At 34.3% G+C, this 22,344-nt stretch overlaps 2 protein-coding genes across 3 annotated transcripts; one reads left to right on the top strand and one right to left on the bottom strand.

Moving 5' to 3' along the window:
* Positions 1 to 1,698: 1,698 nt before the first annotated feature.
* On the top strand, positions 1,699 to 16,223 carry LOC142231807 (glutathione synthetase-like). 2 transcript variants are annotated; one of them, XM_075302453.1, is made up of 9 exons: positions 1,699 to 1,820; positions 1,974 to 2,203; positions 2,268 to 2,480; positions 3,907 to 4,091; positions 10,801 to 10,843; positions 10,923 to 11,048; positions 13,749 to 13,861; positions 13,930 to 14,314; positions 15,793 to 16,223. In XM_075302453.1, exons 2-9 carry the CDS (start codon positions 2,054 to 2,056, stop codon positions 16,069 to 16,071), a joined length of 1,494 nt encoding a protein of 497 aa, XP_075158568.1. In that variant the 5' UTR covers positions 1,699 to 1,820; positions 1,974 to 2,053; the 3' UTR covers positions 16,072 to 16,223. The 2 variants fall into 2 exon arrangements, with proteins under 2 accessions (XP_075158568.1, XP_075158569.1); XM_075302454.1 differs by lacking the exon at positions 3,907 to 4,091 and adding an exon at positions 10,358 to 10,491.
* Positions 16,224 to 17,172: 949 nt separating this feature from the next.
* Positions 17,173 to 18,843, bottom strand: LOC142231808 (mitochondrial fission process protein 1). The gene is made up of 3 exons (XM_075302455.1): positions 18,539 to 18,843; positions 18,235 to 18,460; positions 17,173 to 17,572 (listed from the first exon to the last, which is right to left on the bottom strand). Exons 1-3 carry the CDS (start codon positions 18,585 to 18,587, stop codon positions 17,395 to 17,397), a joined length of 453 nt encoding a protein of 150 aa, XP_075158570.1. The 5' UTR covers positions 18,588 to 18,843; the 3' UTR covers positions 17,173 to 17,394.
* Positions 18,844 to 22,344: the final 3,501 nt, after the last annotated feature.

The raw sequence follows: 22,344 nt of genomic DNA on the forward strand, positions 1-22,344 counted from the left end.
AATGCTCTTTACCAAACATGCCTGTTTGAACCCCAAGCGAAAATTCATGTTGCATACAAATAAGGTATTTTCCCATATATTTATACCCTAAACCACATAGTGGTCAGGGTATAATAACTTTGATCAACCAAAAACCACATAGTGGTTAGGGTATAATAATTTTGATCGGCCAAAAATGTGCCCTCCGATTTTGATTTTTAACCGATTTTGATGAAATTTGGTACAGGGTGCTTTTTGGGCACAAGGTCGAAAGTTTTTGAATTTGGAAGAAATCGGATCAAATTTAGATATAGCTCCCATATATATATGTATCGCCCTACTTTGACAAATGGGGTCGCGTATCGCTTTTTTATTAACGGATCGTCATCAAATTTGGGTAAAAGTAATTTTCTTCATCACCATAAAACCCGTATTTATCAAAGTTGACTAAATGTAATATTTTATAGCAATTACTATATGTGCAAAATATCATCCAAATCGGTTCAGATTGAAATATATATTCCATATATATGTAGAGCCCAATTTTCAAAAATTTGCCGCTTATAACCTTATTTTTTACCGTAGTGGCCTCATTTATTAACCGATCTTACTCAAATTTAGCACAAGGTAACCTTCTGTGGTATCAACCAAATCTGGAAAATATCATCGAAATCGGTTCAGGTTTAGATATAGCTCCCATATATATGCATTGATCTATTTTCCCAAATTTGGGCATAATACTCTTTTTTTATTAACCAATGTTGCTCAAATTTCAAATGTACATGTATGAACCGATCGCATTTAAACTTACATGTAGCTTTACATAAATCTATTGCCCTATTTTGAGAAATTTGGCTTTACTATCCACTCTAATTGAGAGATTTCCTCTTTTTTAATAATGGACTCAATATTAGTGGCACACACTCTGTAGGTTCAGAATTAACCGACATTTCTGTTCAGATTGTGATAAAACTCCCATAACTATGTACCCCTTAATGTTCTTAAATATGGAAATACGGTTTCCCCCCAAAACCTATACCACTGATACCCCACAAAATAATGTTTACTAATCCAGTAGGGGTGGTTTAGGGTATGATATTTTCTACTTTACTCACTTATTCACGGGAGCCACCGTGGTGCAATGATTAGCATGCCCGCCTTGCATACACAAGGTCATGGGCTCGATTCCTGCTTCGACCGAACACCAAAAAGTTTTTCAGCGGTGGATTATCCCACCTCAGTAATGCTGGAGACATTTCTGAGAGTTTCAAAGCTTCTCTAAGTGGTTTCACTGCAATGTGGAACGCCGTTCGGACTCGGCTATAAAAAGGAGGTCCCTTGTCATTGAGCTTAACATGGAATCGGGCAGCACTCAGTGATAAGAGAGAAGTTCACCATACCACAATGGACTGAATAGTCTAAGTGAGCCTGATACATCGAGCTGCTACTTAACCTAACCTACATTATACTAAAAAAAGTGAAAAAAAACGTCCCATTCGTCGTCAAAGTGTTAAAGATCGATTATTCTATGAATTTCTTTGGGGAACAAACTATAAGCAATGGATAACATCGACCTTTGCCACATCCCATCCCAATAATAAAGTTTCATCATGTATTCCCTATGACTAGTGACTTCGTTTGATTGCCGGTAACTCAGTTTTCCCCTTGTATTTCTTTTGGGAACAAAATGTAAACAATCTGGTATACTAATTTCAATGTGGCAACCTTACGCTACGAAATCGTCAGCTGTTGTAAAAGCTGCATATCAAATTAGTTTTTTAGAGAACCAAGTTCTTTCACAATAAAACAAAATAAACATTCTAAAACTTGAAATCTAACAGGTATGAACAATTTAGTTGTTGAGTACATGTGATAAAATATTTCGAGATTGCAAATATTGAGTGTGTGTGTAACGCTTTCATACATAAAAACGACTCAAAATTTGATGTCATTAAATATAATTGCTAAATCATCTTGATTATCCATCGAAATAGTAAGAGTAAACGTGTTGAAAACTGAAAAGGTGGATCTCTGCGGGACATAACAAAAAGTTACAAGGCAATTAAAAACAAACATGGCCGAAATTCCTACTTTAGAAGAATGCGTGCAACTTCCAATACAAGATGATGTATTGATTGAAGTCACCGAAAAAGCTAAGGATTGGGCCATTATGCATGGAGCCGCAATGCGATCAAAAACTAATTTTAGCCCGGACTCATTAAATGTAATTGAAATGATAATACACACAAAGTACTTAGAAGTAGATAATAATGATTTTTTATTTTCAGTTTGCTCCATTCCTGTTGACACCATCGTCATTTCCAAGGAAGGAATTTGAGAAAGCGGTGGCTTTACAGACAATTATAAATCGCCTAATGCATAATGTTGCTCACGATGAAGAATTTCTCACAACTACATTAGCAGAAACTATCAAAGTTGATGAATTTACTGGAAATTTATTTAATATTTATAAAAAAGTTTTGGCCAGTGGTTTTGGACAGGTAAGTTGAGAATAAAATCCAATTCATTATGAAATTTAATTTCCAAGACTACAATTACATAAAAAAATTTACGACTACAAAAAACAAACAAGCCAGCCCATTATTGGTATCACAAATTAACAAAATTCCCTATCACGCCCATAACAATGGAAATAATAGAAAATATAGACGCAGTTGACCATTAAAAATTGATAACTTCCGAAGTAATTACAAAATTAATATACATAAAAACAAATAAATAAATTTGATTCCTGTTCCTTTCCTTTAAATTGTTTGATTATAGTGGCAGCCCGATATTTCAGACTCACTTAGACTATTCAGTCCATTGTGATATCAAAATATTACTTGATTTTATGGGCCATAATTTTATTCAAATCTTGCGATGTATAATCACTTTAGGTTAGGTATTTTTTTCCATATGAAACACCTTCCAACTTTCAATATTTTAAAAAGGCTTAATTTTTATTTGTCTATCAACAACAATAATCATTTTACCAAATGTTTTAATTGTTTTTTTTTTTTACTAAAATTATCTACTGACATAAGTACATATGTATCATAGGTACTTTATTTACTTAAAAATAAGCCTACATTGCTAGTGTTTTACCACATGACGGCATTTAGCTTATGGGAAATCTGCATAATAAAATTAGCTGAAACAAACAAATAATTAAGAACAAAAAGGTTTATTCACAATTTCTATATATACTAAATGTCTTTGTCAATTAAAACAGAAATCAATGTTATTTATTTATGTTTTTTAAAAAAAAAAATTAAATACAAACTTATTTATTATTTATTCAGTATGTTATACTTCATGGCCAAATACATTTGTATTACAAAGTTATAATAATCTGAATAGAAGTAAATATACTAAATTTAAATATAACTAAAAATTATATAAGATAAACTAAAAGTATAATCTAACGATTTAATCATGATTGGCTCCCCAGCCATATGTAATGAAATGGAAGATATGCAACACTACGAATCAGAAAAGTGTCTGAATACGTTAATGCTAAACACATCATTTGAGTGTGAGAAATTTTAAAAATCAGTTAAATAAATTAAAATAAGTAAATAAATATAATTTAAATTCTTCTTCGCCTTCAAAGTGACACTTATTGACTACTGACCTCAGCCCGACTATTGACATTCCATATTGGGTTTTATATTAGCAAAATTGTTAACATACCTATTCATTGTTCACGTTCATCTCACTTGCCATAGCAAATAATTCAATCAATATTGGCACATTTTGTACCACCAATGAATGTTGGAACCAATGGCCATGTTTATTTGAACACACAAAAAATTCATTTTTTATCCACATCTTGCAAATTAATAGTTTTTATACACATGTTATATATTTTATTTCCTTTTTTACATCTCTTTTTTTGTCATTAATACTAAAAATACAAAAAAGCGCTTATCGTTGGGTATTATACGGAGTGATTTGATGTTGGAATCAAGGTGTAAAGACTTGATAAATGAGAATGGAAGCAAAGAGAATGAAAAACCCTGTGCCTACTGTTGTTGGAAGCAAGTCGAAATTAATACTATCGCATCTGGTTTTGGCCATTTAGGTCCAGCCAGTAGAGCCATACAAAGGTGCCAGAAAAGTATATATTTAACCAACTAATTACAAACCATTTTAGCAATATAAAAAAATTTTTGCAATCTGAAAAAAAAACTATTTGGCAATTTACCTTTTAATATTCTAATATATATTGTGAAAATGACCATTATTTCGTATCTAATATATATGTCACATCTTCTACACAATAACATATTAACTTAAATTTCAAAGAACTTCACTTGTTAAATTACATCTAATCAGAATAATGAAAAATATTTTCACATGTTCTTAATGAAAACATGCATATTCTTAATAATAATTTGCGATGGATTTGATATGGTATATTTGTTCCTAGTATATTATTGTGTAATGGATGAGATATAATAAATCTGTATTTGTATATTGCTTGATTGGTAGATAATTACTTTCTGAACTTAACCCAGCAAAAGGAAAATTAAGTATTTCAAAAATAATTAATGATGTTACTTATCGCGAAATGAATAGTTATAAATGATGTGTCAAAGGAGGTTATAATATTACCTAAATTTTACATTTTTTATGTTAGCGACTAAATCTGTAGAAAAATGTGAAAAACTCAAATTAGTTTTTTAATATTTAGGAGCGGTTAAAATTCCTTCTCTACCCACCCATTATATATCTAGCAAAAATCGCTTTTCTAGAGATGGACTCTATTTTCACTTCAAATTCTTTTGAGATGATATATTAAAGTTCATTGTTTTACGCAATTTTCGCAATAGATTTCACATTTCAGATTTTTTTCTGTATATAAATCACAGTAAGGGCAAGCAAGATAATAGAAGTTTTCAAAAAATATTTGAAAAGTGTACCTATCACGATTGCCACAGTTGGTAGAATTCTACCAAAATTGGTAGATTTTTCACTGTTTGGTAGGTTGGTAGAATTCTTGATGTTTTGGTAGATTTTGCAAAATATTCTTCTCCACCTAAGAGGCTTCACAAATTTTCTATACAAATAACATTTGGACAAAATCTATCGAAATAAAATTTAGCCAAATTTTCTAACTAAATAAAACTTTTACAGAATATTCTTTAGGAATAAAATTTTTACAACATATTCTTTAGAAATAAAATTTTGAAAAAATTCTCTATAGGCATAACATGTTGACAAAGAAATAAAATTAGAAATAAAATTTTGACGAAATTTTATATAGAAATAAAATTTTGTAAAAAATATTTATCGAAATAACATTTTGACAAAATTTTAATGATGACTAAAATTTTTCTCTAGGAATAAAATTTTGCCAAATTTTCCATCGAAATAAATTTTTTTATCGAAATAAAATTTTAACAAAATTTTCTATAGATTTAAAATTTTGAGAACATTTTTTATAGAAATAAAATTTTGTCAAATTTGCTACGAAATAAAATTTTGCAAAAATTTTTCTCGAAATAAAATTTTCATAAAATTTTTTATTGAAATAAAATTTTGCAAAATTTTCTCTAGGAACACAATTTTGAAGAGAACCCTATTGATTTTGGAAGAAATCGGTTCAGATTTAGATATAGCTTCCATATATATATTTCGCCCGATATGGACCTTTATGGCTCCAGAAGCCAGAGTTTTACCCTAATTTGCTTAAAATTTTGCACAAGAAGAACAATTAGTACTATAGTCAAGTGTGCCAAATTTTATTGAAATCGGTTCAGATTTAGATATAGCTCCCATATATAGCTTGCGCCCGATTTACACTCATATGACCATAGAGGCCAATTTTTAACTCCGATTTAGTTTTGATTTTTGCACAGGGATTAGAATTAGCATTGTAGTTATGCGTGCCAAATTTGGTTGAAATCGGTTCAGATTTAGATATATCTCCCATATATAGCTTTCGCCCGATTTACACTCATATGACCACAGAGGCCAATTTTTGAAATCGGTTCAGATTTAGATATAGCTCCCATATATATGTTTTTCTGATTTCGACAAAAATGGTCAAAATACCAACATTTTCCTTGTTAAATCGCCACTGGTTAGTCGAAAAGTTGTAAAAATGACTCTAATTTTCCTAAACTTAATACATATATATCGAGTGATAAATCATAAATAAACTTTTGTGAAGTTTCCTTAAAATTGCTTCAGATTTAAATGTTTCCCACCCTAGTGCATTAGCCGACTCAGATTTAAATGTTTCCCATATTTTTTACTAACATTGTGTTCCACCCTAGTGCATTAGCCGACTCAAATTTTGAGTCTATAGATTTTGTAGAAGTCTATAAAATTCTGTCCAGATCGAGTGATATTTAAATGTATGTATTTGGGACAAACCTTTATATATAGCACCCAACACATTTGACGGATGTGATATGGTATCGAAAATTTAGATCTACAAAGTGGTGCAGGGTAACAGGTTGGCTGATAAGTCCCCGGTCTAACAAAGAAAAACACATTTTTGTCAAAATTCGTTTTTATTATTCAACTTAGTTTCCTTCAAGAGCGATACAACGATTATAACGATCTTCCAATTTTTTTGGTACCATTTTGGTAGTACTCCTTCGGTTTTGCCTCAAAATAGGCCTCAGGTTCGGCGATCACCTCTTCATTGCAGCCAAATTTTTTCCCTGCGAGCATCCTTTCGAGGTCTGAGAACAAGAAAAAGTCGCTGGGGGCCACATCTGGAGAATACGGTGGGTGGGGAAGCAATTCGAAGCCCAATTCATGAATTTTTGCCATCGTTCTCAATGACTTGTGGCAAGGTGCGATGTCTTGGTGGAACAACACTTTTTTCTTCTTCATATGGGGCCGTTTTGCCGCCATTTCGACCTTCAAACGTTCCAATAACGCCATAAAATAGTCACTGTTTCCCTTCTCAAGATAATCGATAAAAATTATTCCATGTGCATCCCAAAAAACAGAGGCCATTACTTTGCCAGCGGACTTTTGAGTCTTTACACGCTTCGGAGACGGTTCACCGGTCGCTGTCCACTCAGCCGACTGTCGATTGGACTCAGGAATGTAGTGATGGAGCCATGTTTCATCCATTGTCACATATCGACGGAAAAACTCGGGTGTATTACGAGTTAAAATCTGCAAACACCGCTCAGAATCACCAACTCGTTGTTGTTTTTGGTCAAATGTAAGCTCGCGCGGCACCCATTTTGCACAGAGCTTCCGCATATCCAAATATTGATGAATGATATGACCAACACGTTCCTTTGATATCTTTAAGGCCTCTGCTATCTCGATCAACTTCATTTTACGGTCATTCAAAATCATTTTGTGGATTTTGTTGATGTTTTCGTCGGTAACCACGTCTTTCGGGCGTCCACTGCATTCATCGTCCTCCGTGCTCATTTCACCACGCTTGAATTTTGCATACCAATCAATTATTGTTGATTTCCCTGGGGCAGAATCCGGAAACTCATTATCAATCCAAGTTTTTGCTTCCACCGTATTTTACCCCTTCAGAAAACAGTATTTTATCAAAACACGAAATTCCTTTTTTTCATTTTTTTCACAATAACAAAAGTTGCTTCTTACAGACGTCAAATTTTGACACGAATCATTTGAAGGTTGGTACTATATAAAAATAATATGCATTTAATACAAGCGACTCCATCTATGTGTCAGACCGGAGACTTATCAGCCAACCTGTTATAATATAGTCGACCCCGTCCGACTTTAGACTTTCCTTACTTGTTTTATTTTACGATTGAGTGACAACCGTGGTATCGACCCATTTCTCGCAAACATCGAATTTGCGATAAAATTTGTAGTATTATGCAAAACGCCTTTATGGAGATATACAAGTCGGAAAAAGAAAAACCTATTTGTTTTAAGTTTTTCTCCGAAATACTAAACTAACATAACATCTGAAGAACTAATGCTAAATCAATGTTTCGGATGCTTAAAAAGAGCTCATAGTCTAATTTGAGCTTTGAGTCTATTTTGTACCACTTCCGGGACTCAAAAGGATAATTTCATTTTTTTTTGCCATGCAAAATTCATTGCTTCTGGGTCTAGTTTGCACCACTTCCCGATCCAAAACTAGTCTGAAACAAAATGAGCACGATTCTGTTGCTTATGCCAAACATAAATCAATCTTCTGGTATGTATTGTTGAACTTTAGACAGTGCCATTTTTATTCGATCTCTTTGAGTGATTCTTTGCTCTAGAGTGGTTAAACTAAATCCGGATTCACCTACAAATCCTGTATTCATAGCAAACCAGTTCTTCGAGTAAGCATGTTGTCGATTTGAGAATCAATACTTCTTCGAAGCCCGATATTTATAGGTCAACATCCTTCCAATTTTCCTAGAATACGGTGCAGTTTATATCGCCTACAATCACAGGATAATTCTGCCATTCACTTCTATATTTATGCCGGAATAATTCAACAGTTCCGGTAGACTGGCAGTGAATGTTAAAAATATTTTGTTTTACTTATTAAAGAGAAAAAAATATATATATATAATTGCAATGTCGAAGTCGATAATAAAGAATGGCCCACAAACAAATAAACAAAGTTGATAAAATTCTAATAATCGCTCAAAAAATTATGCTAAAGGGTGATATGGTCAAAATTTGGTCAATATAAACTTGACGTATTTCTTTCAATTTTGCATTAAAAAAACCCCTCATTTTGAAGGTGTGTGTGTAGAATGTTGCTCCTATTTTGATTTTGGAATTCACTCTTCAGTTGTCAAAATGCCGTCCAAGCAAGAAGAGCAGCGTATCAAAATTTTGCTCGCGCATCGCGAAAATCCGAGCTACTCGCACGCAAAGCTGCCAAAATCGCTAAAAGTTGCCAAATCAACCGTTACAAATGTAATTAAAGTGTTTGGGGAACGTTTGTCGACAGCCAGGAAGTCTGGATCGGGGGGAAACCGAAAATCCGGAAGCCGCTGAGACGACAAAGAGAGTTGCCCGTAGTTTCAAGCGAAAACCTAACCTCTCTCTCCGAGATGCCGCAAATAAGCTGGGTGTATCGTCTACAACCGTGCATCGAGCCAAAAAACGGGCCGGACTATCGACTTGCAAGAAGGTAGTGACTCCAAATCGCGATGATAAACAAAATACGACGGCCAAAACGCGATCCCGGAGGCTGTACTCGAAAAGGCCATGGAGTGGTACGCCGCCAACAACGTGCAGGTGGTTCCCAAGGACAAGAACCCTCCCAACACGCCAGAGCTCCGCCCAATTGAGAAATACTGGGCTATTGTCAAGCGGAACCTAAAGAAGACCAAAAAAACTGCTAAGGACAAGCATCAGTTCAAGGCAAACTGGCTTTCTGTGGCAAAGAAGGTGAACAAGGTGGCTGTACAAAATCTGATGGCAGGTGTCAAGCGTGATGCCCGGCAATTCGGATTTGGAAAAGCAAAAGCCTAACTGAATATTTTTCCTGAATTTTATACTAATTGAACTTGAAAAAGAAATTTAATTTGATTTTTTAAATAAACGATTTCACCGATTTACACGCGTTTTCCCTTGACCAAATTTTGACCGTATCACCCTTTAAAGTTAAGAGGCATTTGAACATATTTAAGTGTTGAGTGTTGTTTTCTTTTCTACTAAGGAAATTAAAGATTATTATAATTCATTTGGATGCAAAGAAATTTTCGTAGCTGTTTAGAAGTTAAAGCAATTCACAATGTCTCTATTGAAAGTAAATTTGAAACCTTCTTTTACACTTCGATGAATTGTTTATAAATACATACTTTGAATATGGGTAATATTATTTAATGCAGTTTGGTAGTATATTCGCATCGTAAATGTAGTTAATGTTATCACCCTTTGACACCACGATTTTGCTGGGAAGTTATTTGATTGGCTTATTATTATTTCCCTAAATTAACTGAAATTAATATATAGTTTTCGTTGTCTTTTGTATTATAACGCTTTGCTTGATTTAATTGCATGCCATTTCATGTTATTTTATATAGTAATATATAAGTTATTAGTTATACATATATTTGAGACATGCAGTTTGGCCAGGGATTCTTTTTCGCATAACCAACATAACGTTTGGGAATTGTGGTATTTTTTTTATTCTATACAAATCCCCCACAAGTTCAATTGGTTTAAACGTAGGAGTGAGCCCAGTGATATAGCTCCTTTTTGTTTTGCTTCTTAAAAACAAAAACATCTTTCTCAACTGTCACAATCATCAATCATTACGCTTTAATACTTTTATACGTTATGATATTTGTTTTAAACACACATGCCTATAAAAAAATAATATATAAATTATAATTGATGTGGATGTTTTATATTTTCTTTGTTTATATGTTTTCTTTCTTCGTTATGTATACAATTACAGGATCTTTCCCTTGGCATCCTACGTTCCGATTATTTGGCTCACATCTTTGCTGATAATGCTATAAAACAAGTCGAAATCAACACCATTGCCTCTAGTTTCGGTGGCATTTCCACACACATGTTGCCTCTGCAGAGGTATTTTTCAAAAAAACAAAACATTTCTTTTTTGTATCAACTAAGTAAAATATTTTTATAATAGCTCATCTTCCAATATTATGCGAAAAGAAATGGCATCTGTAAAATCAATTTTAGTTTTCTTTTAGTTCTAATATACATTTTATTATATACTAACCCAAAGTAGATTTTGTATTACATATATATAGAGATGTCTGTATTAAACGTATGCTTGTTTTGTAGTTAATTGTTTGTGTATGTCTCAAATTTTTAACACATATTTAATCATTTATAATTATTTTCTTTTGTTTTTTTTTTTTTGGCTTACAGCTTTGTTTTGCGCGAATTAAACTTTCCGGAAAAAATTAAAAATGTAAGTGTATCCATGTCTAAATATAATTATGAAATACATTCCAATAAAGGATTTTTTATTAATAATGAATTTTGTTTAGATGCCTGATAATGACGCTCTTGCTGGAATTTGTAATGGCATGATTCGTGCATGGGAAATCTATAATAATCCTAAAGCAGTTATTATGTTCATTATAGAGGATGTCACTTACAATATTTGCGATCAAGTAAGTTTTTGAAAGAAATGTTTTAGCACCAATTATTTGTTCTTTGTAAGACCAAGAATAATGGAGATATATAGCAGCAGACACTAACTAATGTTTTTGAAGACTTTCCAATGAGTGGGTCGCCGCCACAAGTTCACTTTTTGACTTTTTCCTAACATTGAAAATTTGTACATTAAAATAGGAACCAAGAGACCTGTTCATATACTCAAAAGAGATTCAACATCAACATTGGAATTTTGTACAAGTCCATAGCTATGGACCTTCAAGATTGCTTTTACTTTAATTCATATTCCTTTAACGACTGTTAAAATTCCTACTGTCCCCATCTAAGTTAGGTTAGGTTATGGAGGATGAGACCAGCCCGTAACTAAAGGGGTTGGTCTCCCACTTATACCATGTTGATCCATTGTGTTTCCTCATTGTTGTTCTTCTTCGTCCTCCTCAATCATTTGATTGAGTCTTCCTAGTCTTCCTAGGGTTAATGCCCAATCCGCACCTCATTGCCCAGTCGGATAAAATTTACAGGGCCTCACTCATTATATCCGAGATCGTGTCCAGAAATTTGCCTGATGCCATTATGACAATATCATCCGCATACGCCACTGTCTTTATCGCTTTGTTGTGCAGAACAGTGAGTGAACTGTCCTCATATACTGTTTAAGTCCCTACTGTCCCCATCTACTGTATATGTTCTTACTGTCCCATACACTGCTTGTATTCCTACCGTCAGGGTGGAGTGATATCTCCGGCACTGTTTAACCTCTACCTGTCCTCGATTCCACCCCCCTCATGACGGCGTCGAGATTGTATCATATGCGGACGACTGTACAATCATGGTATCCGGGCCCATCGTTGATGACATATGCGATCATTTAAACGTGTACATTGCTGATCTTACCAGTTATTTCGCTGCTAGAAATCTATATCTGTCACCAAATCCTCAGCCACACTGTTTACTACATGGACGGGGGAAGTACGTAGGTAGTTGAATGTTAGAGTCGATGGCGAAATAATTGCGGCAGTAAACTACCCCAAGATACTCGGGATAACATTCGACAGCCTTTTCAGGTCATCTGCCCATGCCACAGCAATATGTAATAAGCTCCGCGGTAGAAACAAGGTCCTCAAGACACTTGCCGGCAATACTTGGGGTGCAGACAAAGAAACCTTGTTAACTACTTATAAGGCAATTGACCGGTCAGTGGTAAACTATGCAGCTCCAGTGTGGACACCGCAGACCAGTGACACGCAGTGGAATAACATACAGACCTGCCAGAACGCTGCCCTTAGAACTGCGACTGGGTGCCTCCGCAGCACACCCCTGGATCACCCTTATGTGGAGACAAAGATCATCCCTGTGCGAAGACACAATTACATGTTGCCAAAGCAGTATCTCTTGGGTTGTTATCGCAGTAATCATCCAAACCACCATCTCATGGATATACAACCACCGCCGAGGAACGTAAGGGTTGATATACATCATCTAGAGCGCGAGATCCAGCGTTACAAAAGAGAGCCTCTAGATCAAGCAGCGTACCAGGCAGGTTTCAACAGGATTCATGAGGATACTGTAGCTGAAGCGGTGAGAAGCTACAAGGTCAATCCTGTTTTCGGAGTCCTTCCACCGTCCATAGCACCGGAGGAAAGAGACTTTCCAGTAGTTTTAGCCCAATTAAGATCAGGCAAGTGCAGCCGCCTTAATTCCTACTTATCAGTGATTGATAGCAGCGTAGCTTACGTATGTCCAATTTGCCACCAAGGGCCACACGACACGAGTCATCTATTCTCTTGCCCTGCTAAACCAACCCAACTTACCACTTACTTACAGATTACTCTGGACGCACCCCACCTTAGTCGCAGTATTCCTCGATCTGGCCACAAGCTGAAGTACCATAGCGTATAACATAAAAATGGATGAAATCACAATAAGCTGTTACAACAACAACAACATTCCTACCGTCTCCATTGAATGGCCATAGTGAGCATGAATGCTAGGAAGGGTCCTCTTCGTCTCCTCGGGCTGATTGAATGTGGCCAAGGAGACCGCTCTCCTGTCATCTATTCTTGCAGGGTCTATGTCTAGAGGCATTTCTTTGATTCTATAATCAACGGGATTCCACCCTTTCCAGAGCAATTCGGTCAGAAGATATGAAATGAGTAACATCATATACATATATAGGAGAGTCGACGTAAACGGTGGATATTTTTTTTATTAATTTCGTAATTTCTGGAGGCTGGATGTATTAATTTCCCTGATATCTGATTTGCATTAACGTCTCTATGTTTAGGCTAGAAGAACTTTTAGAAATTGGAATTGAATTCCTTATACGCAAGGCGAGCATGCTAACCATTGCAGCACCACGGTGGCTTCCTAAAATCTTTTAGAATCACAAGTTGAATATGAACAACAGTACTCTATACACGTCTTATGATATGAACTCCCAGGCTTTTATCCTTTCAAATTCCACAATTGTCCGGTACAAATGGTGTATTATCAATACTTCATTTTTATTGCGATTCTTACGCATCGCTTAGTAGCTCACACATTTTTGTTGCTATATTGCGTTTAAGACTATTTATGCGATGCTAAAGCAATGTGAAAGTTAATTTTTTAGCCTCCCACGTCTAGAGTTTATTTTGCGTCATGTTATTCATATCACTCAGTTTTAAAATATTATTTTCTTTTGATGATTTTTGCAGCGTTTCCACGAGTTCTATATTCGCGAAAAATGTCCCCATATAAAAGTAGTTCGACGAACCCTTACTGAGGTACATGATACTGGCAAACTAAGTCTGGAGAAACAATTAATTGTGTAAGTATACTCATCTTTCTCATTATTTTTTCATTTTTATAAAATAATTTTTTTTATTATTTTTATAGAGGAGATCTCGAAGTAGCCGTGATATATTTTCGAGCTGGCTATGAACCTGCCCACTATCATTCTCACAAAGAATGGGATGCACGTTATTTAATGGAATCTTCCAAAGCCATAAAATGTCCTTCTATACACTATCATTTGGCTGGTACCAAAAAAGTTCAACAGGCTCTAGCTCAACCAGAGATGTTGGAAAGATTTATTAGTGATCCCGAAGAGATTAAAGCGATAGGCAAAATTTTCACCGGCCTTTATTCATTGGATGACAATGAAGTCGGAAATAATACCTATGAAATGGCCCTCAAAGAACCTGAGCGTTTTGTCTTAAAACCTCAACGTGAAGGTGGTGGTAATAATGTCTATGGCCTAGATATACCAGATGTATTAAGGGTAAGTGTTCAGTTGTTAAAAACAATTTCAATTAAACCTCATTCACATTACACTTCTAAAATCCACTTTTACTAGATTTCAACTGTCATTAAGAAGGAATTTTAAATCCACTTTTAGTAAATTTCGAGCCTAATGTGAACGGCCTATAAGTTATCATAGTAAATTGTTATTAACAAGAAACAAGTTATTGTGTCATAGTTCAACCAATAGATTTCGAATTGTCAGCGATAAAATGCTTATAGTTTAGATTGGACACCAATTAAATTGAAGCACTTAGCTTTGTATATGGAGTTCAAAAAATTCCTATTGTCCCTATCTACTGTTTGAATTGCTAGTTTTCTATCCACAGTATAAATTCCTACTGTCCCCATATACTGTATAAATTAGAGGTCTGCATCGAATAACTTTTTACTACATGTATGCAATTCGCTGTCGAATATAGTACATACACTGTCTTTCGCTCAGAGCGCAAGTAGTGAAGTGAAGAGAACACTTGCTTGTCAAATACCACCAAGTACTTATCCGAAACAATATGTGTTCCGAAAAAAAGGAACAATAAAAATGTAAGTACTTGAGAAGAAGTACAACATGGATTCGCTTCACTTCACGTGGTACCACAAGTATTTCTCAGTATGTGCGAAGCAAAACTTTCCATTATTATGAATCATAGATATGTATGTATATCACATATTTCATATATTTATGTATGTAACACACTTACCTTAATGTTTGCCGTTCTTTATAACAAACCAAAACATATAGTATGGAGAGTAACTGTTTTTTTGTATTTCTGAAACTGCACGTGGTACATGGAGTACTCTATGAAGTTTTGTTCTCGCAACATACTCGACGTGATCACTCTGAGTACACTTCAATAAGAGAGAAAGAGGAATATGTGTTTGTTTGTAGTGAAGACATCAGAGTAGCAACAAGAAGTTACTCGTGGCTTTTGGTGTACATCAAAATGTGTACCAATAGTTTTGCGACTCTCTCAAATAGATGTACTCATGTAGTAAGTACACGTGTACTCTGCATTTACAAATGGAATTGTGCAGACCTGTAGTATAAATCTTTACAGTTTCTATTTACTACTTGAATTCCTACTGTCCCCATCTACTATATATGGTCGTACTGCCCCATATACTGCTTATATATATTCTTATTGTCTCCATCTAATAGTCACTGTGAATACGAATGCGAGGAAGGACTCTCGCCTTTCTGTAATCCTCGCGTTGATTGACCGTTAAAAATACCCACATTCGCTTTAGTCACATACAAGTGGTATCTAATGTCTAGAGGTATTGCTATGATCAACAGGATATCCCAAGTCGATTTTTTCAATAAAAACGTATCCCATTCCAAAGTAACAAATTTTGACTTGGGTTTTTATATAAAAAAACGTATATATTTTATTTTGTTTTTGTATATATTTTTATTTTATATATTTTTATTTTGTTGTTTTTTATCTCTTTGTTCAGAAAATGTCACGTGTTGAACGTTCCGCTTGGATTTTAATGGATCTTATAAAACCACCCGTATCGAAGGGTTACATGATAAGACCTGGAGGACAAATGCCCCCACCAATAGTGGATGTTGTTTCTGAATTGGGTATTTTTGGTGTTGTTATTGGAGATGTTGACAACATTATATGCAATTATCAAGCCGGCCATATGTTGAGAACTAAAGTAGCAACGGCTAATGAAGGTGGCGTTGCAGCTGGTTTAGGTGCTTTAGATAGCCCTTACTTAGTAGACTAATAATACTACTACTATATTATTACACAGTTGAAAGACTCGTTTTTATAATTTTGTATATACATACATATATTCTTAACAAACAATTCACAACATTCGTATGTACATAGTAGATGTGGACAATGCAATAAATTTACATTATTTTTATCAATGAACATTTGTGCTTTCGCTTTTAATACTGAGATTCTAAATGGATTTTATAAGAGTACGACGGGTAAGTATTCGATTTTGAATAATTATAATAAGTTCCAACTTAAACTTTATGGAATTCTCTGAGAATTTAATGTCATTTAAAGTTTCCATTTCGAGTTTTCGACATTTTCAGTAATTAGAAAAATGGGTTTTTAAAAAAAATTTGAGTTGTGTTAAGGATTTTACACATTCATATATTCCGTATGCCTGTATATGTATCCCGTTTGATATATTTTTCAAAATAAATTGTATTCATTGGCTAGGGTTGCTGACTGAGCCAAGCAACAAATTCACTCCGTCGATATGACCATATTTCTCCTAATGTCCAGGAGTTCCTTGGGTGACCATTTTCTAGGTTTATTGACTTCAGGTCACTTGTTCATTTCCACAAGATGTTCAGTGCTCAGTTATCTCGATTTCTCGTGGACTTATTTTCTTTTGGCCGCTCGCGGCGAAATCAGATTGTTATGAGGTTATATGGACAAGTTTAATCAGTCTAGAATCGCCAGGTCATATAATTGTCTCCCTACTAAAAGGAATTCTCGATTTCTGATTCGTCTTAACGAAAGAGATTACTCGATCATCTTGGATCACCTACATGAAGGTTATCCAACCTCGTGTTAGTAGTGTTGCTTTGTTGTGGTTGGTTTAATAAATAATCTTTTCTTATTTTGTCTTCTTTTAATTATATTGGGAACCCAATATGTTTTGTCATATTCCGTATTACGAATTAATTTATTTTTATTATACTATCTTCTATACATATTTATACTTATTATATACACGCATATGTTCTCACATTGTCATAATTTGAATTATACTTTATTCATAGTCAGTAGTTCGTTGTAATTTATATAATTTGGCCGCTATGTGGCTTCAAATTACATAGTGAAAATAAAATCAATAAATAAATATAAATGTATATTGTGCATTTATTTCAAATAATTATAATATACAAGAATTCAAACACCATATATTCTAGAATATAAATAATTACTAATTATTCATTGTACTACTTCATAGAGTTATTGTTGTTCAAAATTGTATTTGGCATTATTGACAATTAGATTAGAGCAAAGCATTTCTTAGGTAAAGATCATCACATGATAAATTTTTAATTTATTGTAGCCTATATTACGTTGCTCTTGAAATATATTTGCGATATGTGTTATCCATCAAATAATCAACACTATGATCTATTGGTGGAATAATAAATGGTATAGATATTAAACCAAAGGCAGTTGGCAAGTATTTAGCAATTGTCTTGTGTACATCAGCTTTGCGCAGTAATCGGCCACTTAAATAAGTTATTCTACAAGAAAAGTAAATGGTAAAATTAATTAAAAATTATATAGTTATGGCGCTTAACATTTGATAAAACGAACTATGGTATATGGCAGTGATAAAGTTCTAGATCCCCTTCTCTAGGATAAGCAAATGAATGGCTGTGAAAGAAATATTTTTAATATGTCGTTTAAAATGCTCTAAAACGACTAAAAGCGTTATCCACATTTTTTTTAAAGGATCAATTAATTTTTTAACAGACGTTTTTATTGATACAATTAATTTAAAAATGTCAATTAAAATGTAATTGTATCAATTAATTTGGTGATTGAAGTCAAAAACATAGGTGTTTATGCTTGGAAGTAGTAAAAAGTGTACTACTTTACTTAGTGCTTTCTAACAGCCATTTTCATGTAGCTCGGATGGGCTTTAACTGCCAGTTAACAAAAAAGAAGTTGCCAATATATTCTTACCGGTTAACTTTACTGAAATAATTTCCGCAGTTATGTTTCTAACTGGCATATGGAATATATAGGCAAGATGACAGATATGTTCATAGTACGGATTAAAATATCGTTAGCTAACGTAGCATTAACTGAGCTTCATGAAAATGGGGGTAAGAACAGTAGCACATAATAATTATAAAGCCGTGATCGTAGAAAAAACCTCTCCAATTTGATTCGTACATACCTATTTATTGTAAAACCAGGAATAATCACCGAAGCTAGTATCTGCCATATGAATACATCTGTGGCGGTTATTCCAATATTCCAATAAGATGAGCCTTTTTTATAATCCTTGTAGGACTTGTCTATTGTATCAGCACAAACATAACCGGTGGAAACAACGTAACTAGCTGTTACCACCTTCGAAGGCACCAAACGTCGAAATGCTTCGCCCACTTCATTGCAATAACCTTTAGAGAGAGTTATGGATTAAATACTTTTTTTATCAGGATTTTGTGGCAGTAATGGTATCGCTTACTCATACTTACCCAAATATCGCACCCAAGTTTCTCTATATATGTCCTTCTCCTTTTCCATTATATTCAAGTATTTATGTTCTTATGTAAGAAAGCTGGCTTAAAATTTAATACTATTTAAAACTGTCTTTTAACGCTTGCTTTGACGTTCAACTAGGTTTTTAGAACTGCTGATAGTGCAAACCGCATGTAATTACTAATTGAATGAATTAAACTAGACCCAGCAATTGTTTGCGGTTTAGAATACGAAGGGACACCGCCACCCACCTCCCAAAGTAATTTTTAAATAAAAACCACCTTCTTAGTAAAATCAGCTGATATTGTTTTGATTTCTAGAGTTGCCAGAAACACAAACTTTCTCAATGTTAGAGATGTGGCTATCTTTCGATTACAAAATTAAAGGAGGTGGTATATGCGCTTTACAGCCTATCAGTTATTCCGGACGGAATGTCGGTGTTTGTAAAGAATCTTACAGTGTGTCGGATCGATACGACTTGTCGGCGATGACTAAATAATCGGTAAATGTGTTATCGATCCCATAAACATGCAGCAGTATCGATTATGCCTTCGGACTTAACTGATAATGTGCACAATATATGGGATATGCACAATATATGGGATATATGGGATACACGAGCACTGTCGCATAACAAGTCATACAAAAGGGTTGAAATAAATAAAGTGTGTAATGCGCTTTACAGACTATCAGTTATTCCGGACGACAGTACTCGTGTCGAACATATCCAATATATTGTGCACATTATAAGTTAAGTCCGAAGGCATAATCGATACTGCTGCATGTTTATGGGATCGATAACACATTTACCGATTATTTAGTCATCGCCGACAAGTCGTATCGATCCGACACACTGTAAGATTCTTTACAAACACCGACATTCCGTCCGGAATAATTGATAGTCTGTAAAGTGCATAACAACAAATGCCCTGCCAAATGCATTTTTTGAGTTTGGGGGCGCTTCTGAGAATCCCCACTAAGTCGAAAACAGTCGTATACGATATCCAGAACTTCTCGGAAAAGCGCCGTCACTATTGAGAAGTTGTACCACGCCAAGTTACTACAAAAAAGTATCGCATGAGTGCAATTATTAGGTGCCCTTCTGGATACATTTAGAAGGACGCCAATAAGAGCCCCTTCAAGCAATCAGAGAAAGTGCATTTTAAGATAGTTATAAAAGAATCATTGTGGTCAAGTAAAACACGATTTTTAGATGTTTATTAATTTTATTAAACATTTATAAATTCTCATAAATATAACATTTATTCGACTATAACATCACATTTAAAATATTTTTATGCATTCCCAGCAAAAAAAATTGGAAGTTCTTCCAAAGGCACAACTTTAAAAGCACTTCCAGAAGATCTACTCCCAATGATGTTCTTTATTTTAACTACACAGGAAGTTCTTTTCATTCAATTAAAAAAAATGTTTTTTTTTCATATTTTTAATAGGTAGTTTTAACTTTTTTTGTTTCAAATTTGTTAAAAACAGTATTAGAATTCATAAAAAGGTACAAAAGGTACAATCTGAAAAAATTGTGAATTTTTGAAAATATTTGAGGTCAAACGTTTCAGACAAACGTTAGAATCCATTAAAAATTATAAAAAATTAGAACAATTATTTATTTGACAAAATATCACAGAATTTTTTAATTCACACCCAAAACATTGAATTCGGATCACATGTTGAGTTAGAAGTTGATCACATGTTGTAGCGTCTATCAGCCAGTGCTTTTATTCCCAATGGAGGCAGCGTGTCTGAAAAAATATTTGAAAAACTATCACTTTATTCCATTTGGAAAGTCAAAATGGAACACAATAAAACTTTCTATTGAAGCCTATTTATATTAAACGGACTAAAATAATATATTTTCATGAAAATATTAAATTAATTTCTTTTAGTGGGTATTTTTATTTCGTCAAATTGGTCACTCAATTACCTCTATGATTTTAATCCAAAATCATCTAGTATACAGAATATTTGTGCAATCAAAAGGTGGATAAAATTGTAACATTTTTGCACGCTTATGCGCTTTACAGACTATTAGTTTTTCCGGACGACATTGCTCGTGTCGAACATATCTCATATATTGTGCACATGATAAGGTAAGTCCTAAGGCATAATCGATACTGCTGCATGTTTATGGGATCTATAACACATATCCGGTTAAATCCAATTAAATTTTGAATTGAAAATCGTGTTGGTTTTCGATCAAAATGGGTGATCGATACTATCATTTTCGTGATTGAAGACATTTCAATTAAAAAACAATGAGTGAATCCGCGATTTTCGTGATTGCAATCGAAACATTTTTTTTTGTGTGCTATTCAGAATATTTATTTTTTTCTCTTTTCTTTTTATACCCTAAACCTAAACCACATAGTGTTCACGGTATGATGTCTTTGATCTGCCAAAAAATGTGCCTACCAGAAATATTTATTTTATAAAATATATACCGATCGACTCAGAATCACCTCCTAAATTGATCTGGCGCCTGGCGTCTGTCCGTCCGATTGTCCATGTATTTGTTGTTCACCGGATTCCGGTCGCAATTTTTGATCGATTTTAATGAAATTTGGTACAGGGTGCTTTTTGGGCATAAATGGATCTAATTTAGATATAGCTCCCATCACGTTGCACTTTTTTACAAACCGATCGTCATCAAAATTGGCACAATGTAATCTTTTGTGTCACCCTTTAAGTCTGAAAATTTTATCGAAATCGGTTCAGATTTAGATATAGCTCTCATATATTTGTATCGCCCGATTTTCCCAAATTTGGTCATAAAACCCGTATTTATTAACCGATCTCATTCAAACTTGGCTTACTCGAATCTTTTATAGTTCTAAGGTAGTTTCGATGATTTCGGCTAATTGCATTGGCGAGATTGTCAGTGACGACTCTTATATCAAACGCTTCTGCTCTGAAAGACAACATTTGAACATTGGTTTCTTCAATGCCCAGTCCTTGAGGCCTTGCACTTTGTCGACTAAATTCGACGAGGTTTTCAACATGCTAAAAAGTTGCCACCTTAATATTGTTGGCGTAACTGAAACGTGGCTTAAATCTTATGTGCCTAACAAAGCCGTTAATATTCCAGGATATAAATTCTTCCGTAACGATCGTAGTGGCATGCGTGGTGGAGGTGTGGGCTTATATGTTTCTGAGAAATTAAGGGTTCGGCCGCTCGCTACTGCATCGGATCCGAATTCTTGCGAAGCTTTATTTTTAAAGATAACATCTGGATCATTTGAGTTCGTGGTTGGTGTCGTATATTTGCCTACGGGTAATCTTGATTCTCTTGAAGATCTCATCTCTGATATGTCTGTTAGCTTTTCCGATATTATAATCATTGGTGATTTTAACTGTGATATTTCTGTTTCTAGAAAGTATGCTAATCTTAAGTTAATGTTGACACGTTGTAATTTGTCTATTCTACACAACAATATGCCCACTCATTTTTATTTGAACCGTATGTCCGCTTCTATTATTGACTATGCTCTAGTTAGCAACACTTCTGCGGTTATCCGCAGCAGTCAATTTAATTTCCCAGCGCTGAATTGAAATCATGCTTTCTGTCTTGTGCAATATTTAATTCCAAACCAGGATCAGAACTTGTTTTATTCTTACCTTGATTATACTTCCATAAATATGGACAATTTGTTATGTGATATAGAAAGTGCAGATTTTACGCCTCTTTATCTCACGAATGATACCGATTCTCAGATAACTCTTCTGAATTGCATTTTGAATGAGTTACTTCGGAGAAATGTACCTGAGCGAACAAGGGCAATTAATA

This window comes from Haematobia irritans, chromosome 3, assembly GCF_050003625.1.
Source record: "Haematobia irritans isolate KBUSLIRL chromosome 3, ASM5000362v1, whole genome shotgun sequence".
NCBI classification, from domain to species: Eukaryota; Metazoa; Arthropoda; class Insecta; order Diptera; family Muscidae; genus Haematobia; species Haematobia irritans.

What these genes read in the sequence shown, in the direction of transcription:
- LOC142231807 (XM_075302453.1), top strand. Translation starts at nt 2,054, where the DNA reads ATGGCCGAAATTCCTACTTTAGAAGAATGCGTGCAACTTCCAATACAA. An exon ending in GCCAGTAGAGCCATACAAAG is followed by an intron (nt 4,092 to 10,800) that starts GTGCCAGAAAAG and finishes TTTGGCTTACAG; the next exon opens with CTTTGTTTTGCGCGAATTAA. An exon ending in CTTACAATATTTGCGATCAA is followed by an intron (nt 11,049 to 13,748) that starts GTAAGTTTTTGA and finishes TGATTTTTGCAG; the next exon opens with CGTTTCCACGAGTTCTATAT.
- LOC142231808 (XM_075302455.1), bottom strand. Translation starts at nt 18,587, where the DNA reads ATGGAAAAGGAGAAGGACATATATAGAGAAACTTGGGTGCGATATTTG. An exon ending in AACTTGGGTGCGATATTTGG is followed by an intron (nt 18,461 to 18,538) that starts GTAAGTATGAGT and finishes CTCTCTCTAAAG; the next exon opens with GTTATTGCAATGAAGTGGGC. An exon ending in CCTGGTTTTACAATAAATAG is followed by an intron (nt 17,573 to 18,234) that starts GTATGTACGAAT and finishes CTTTTCTTGTAG; the next exon opens with AATAACTTATTTAAGTGGCC.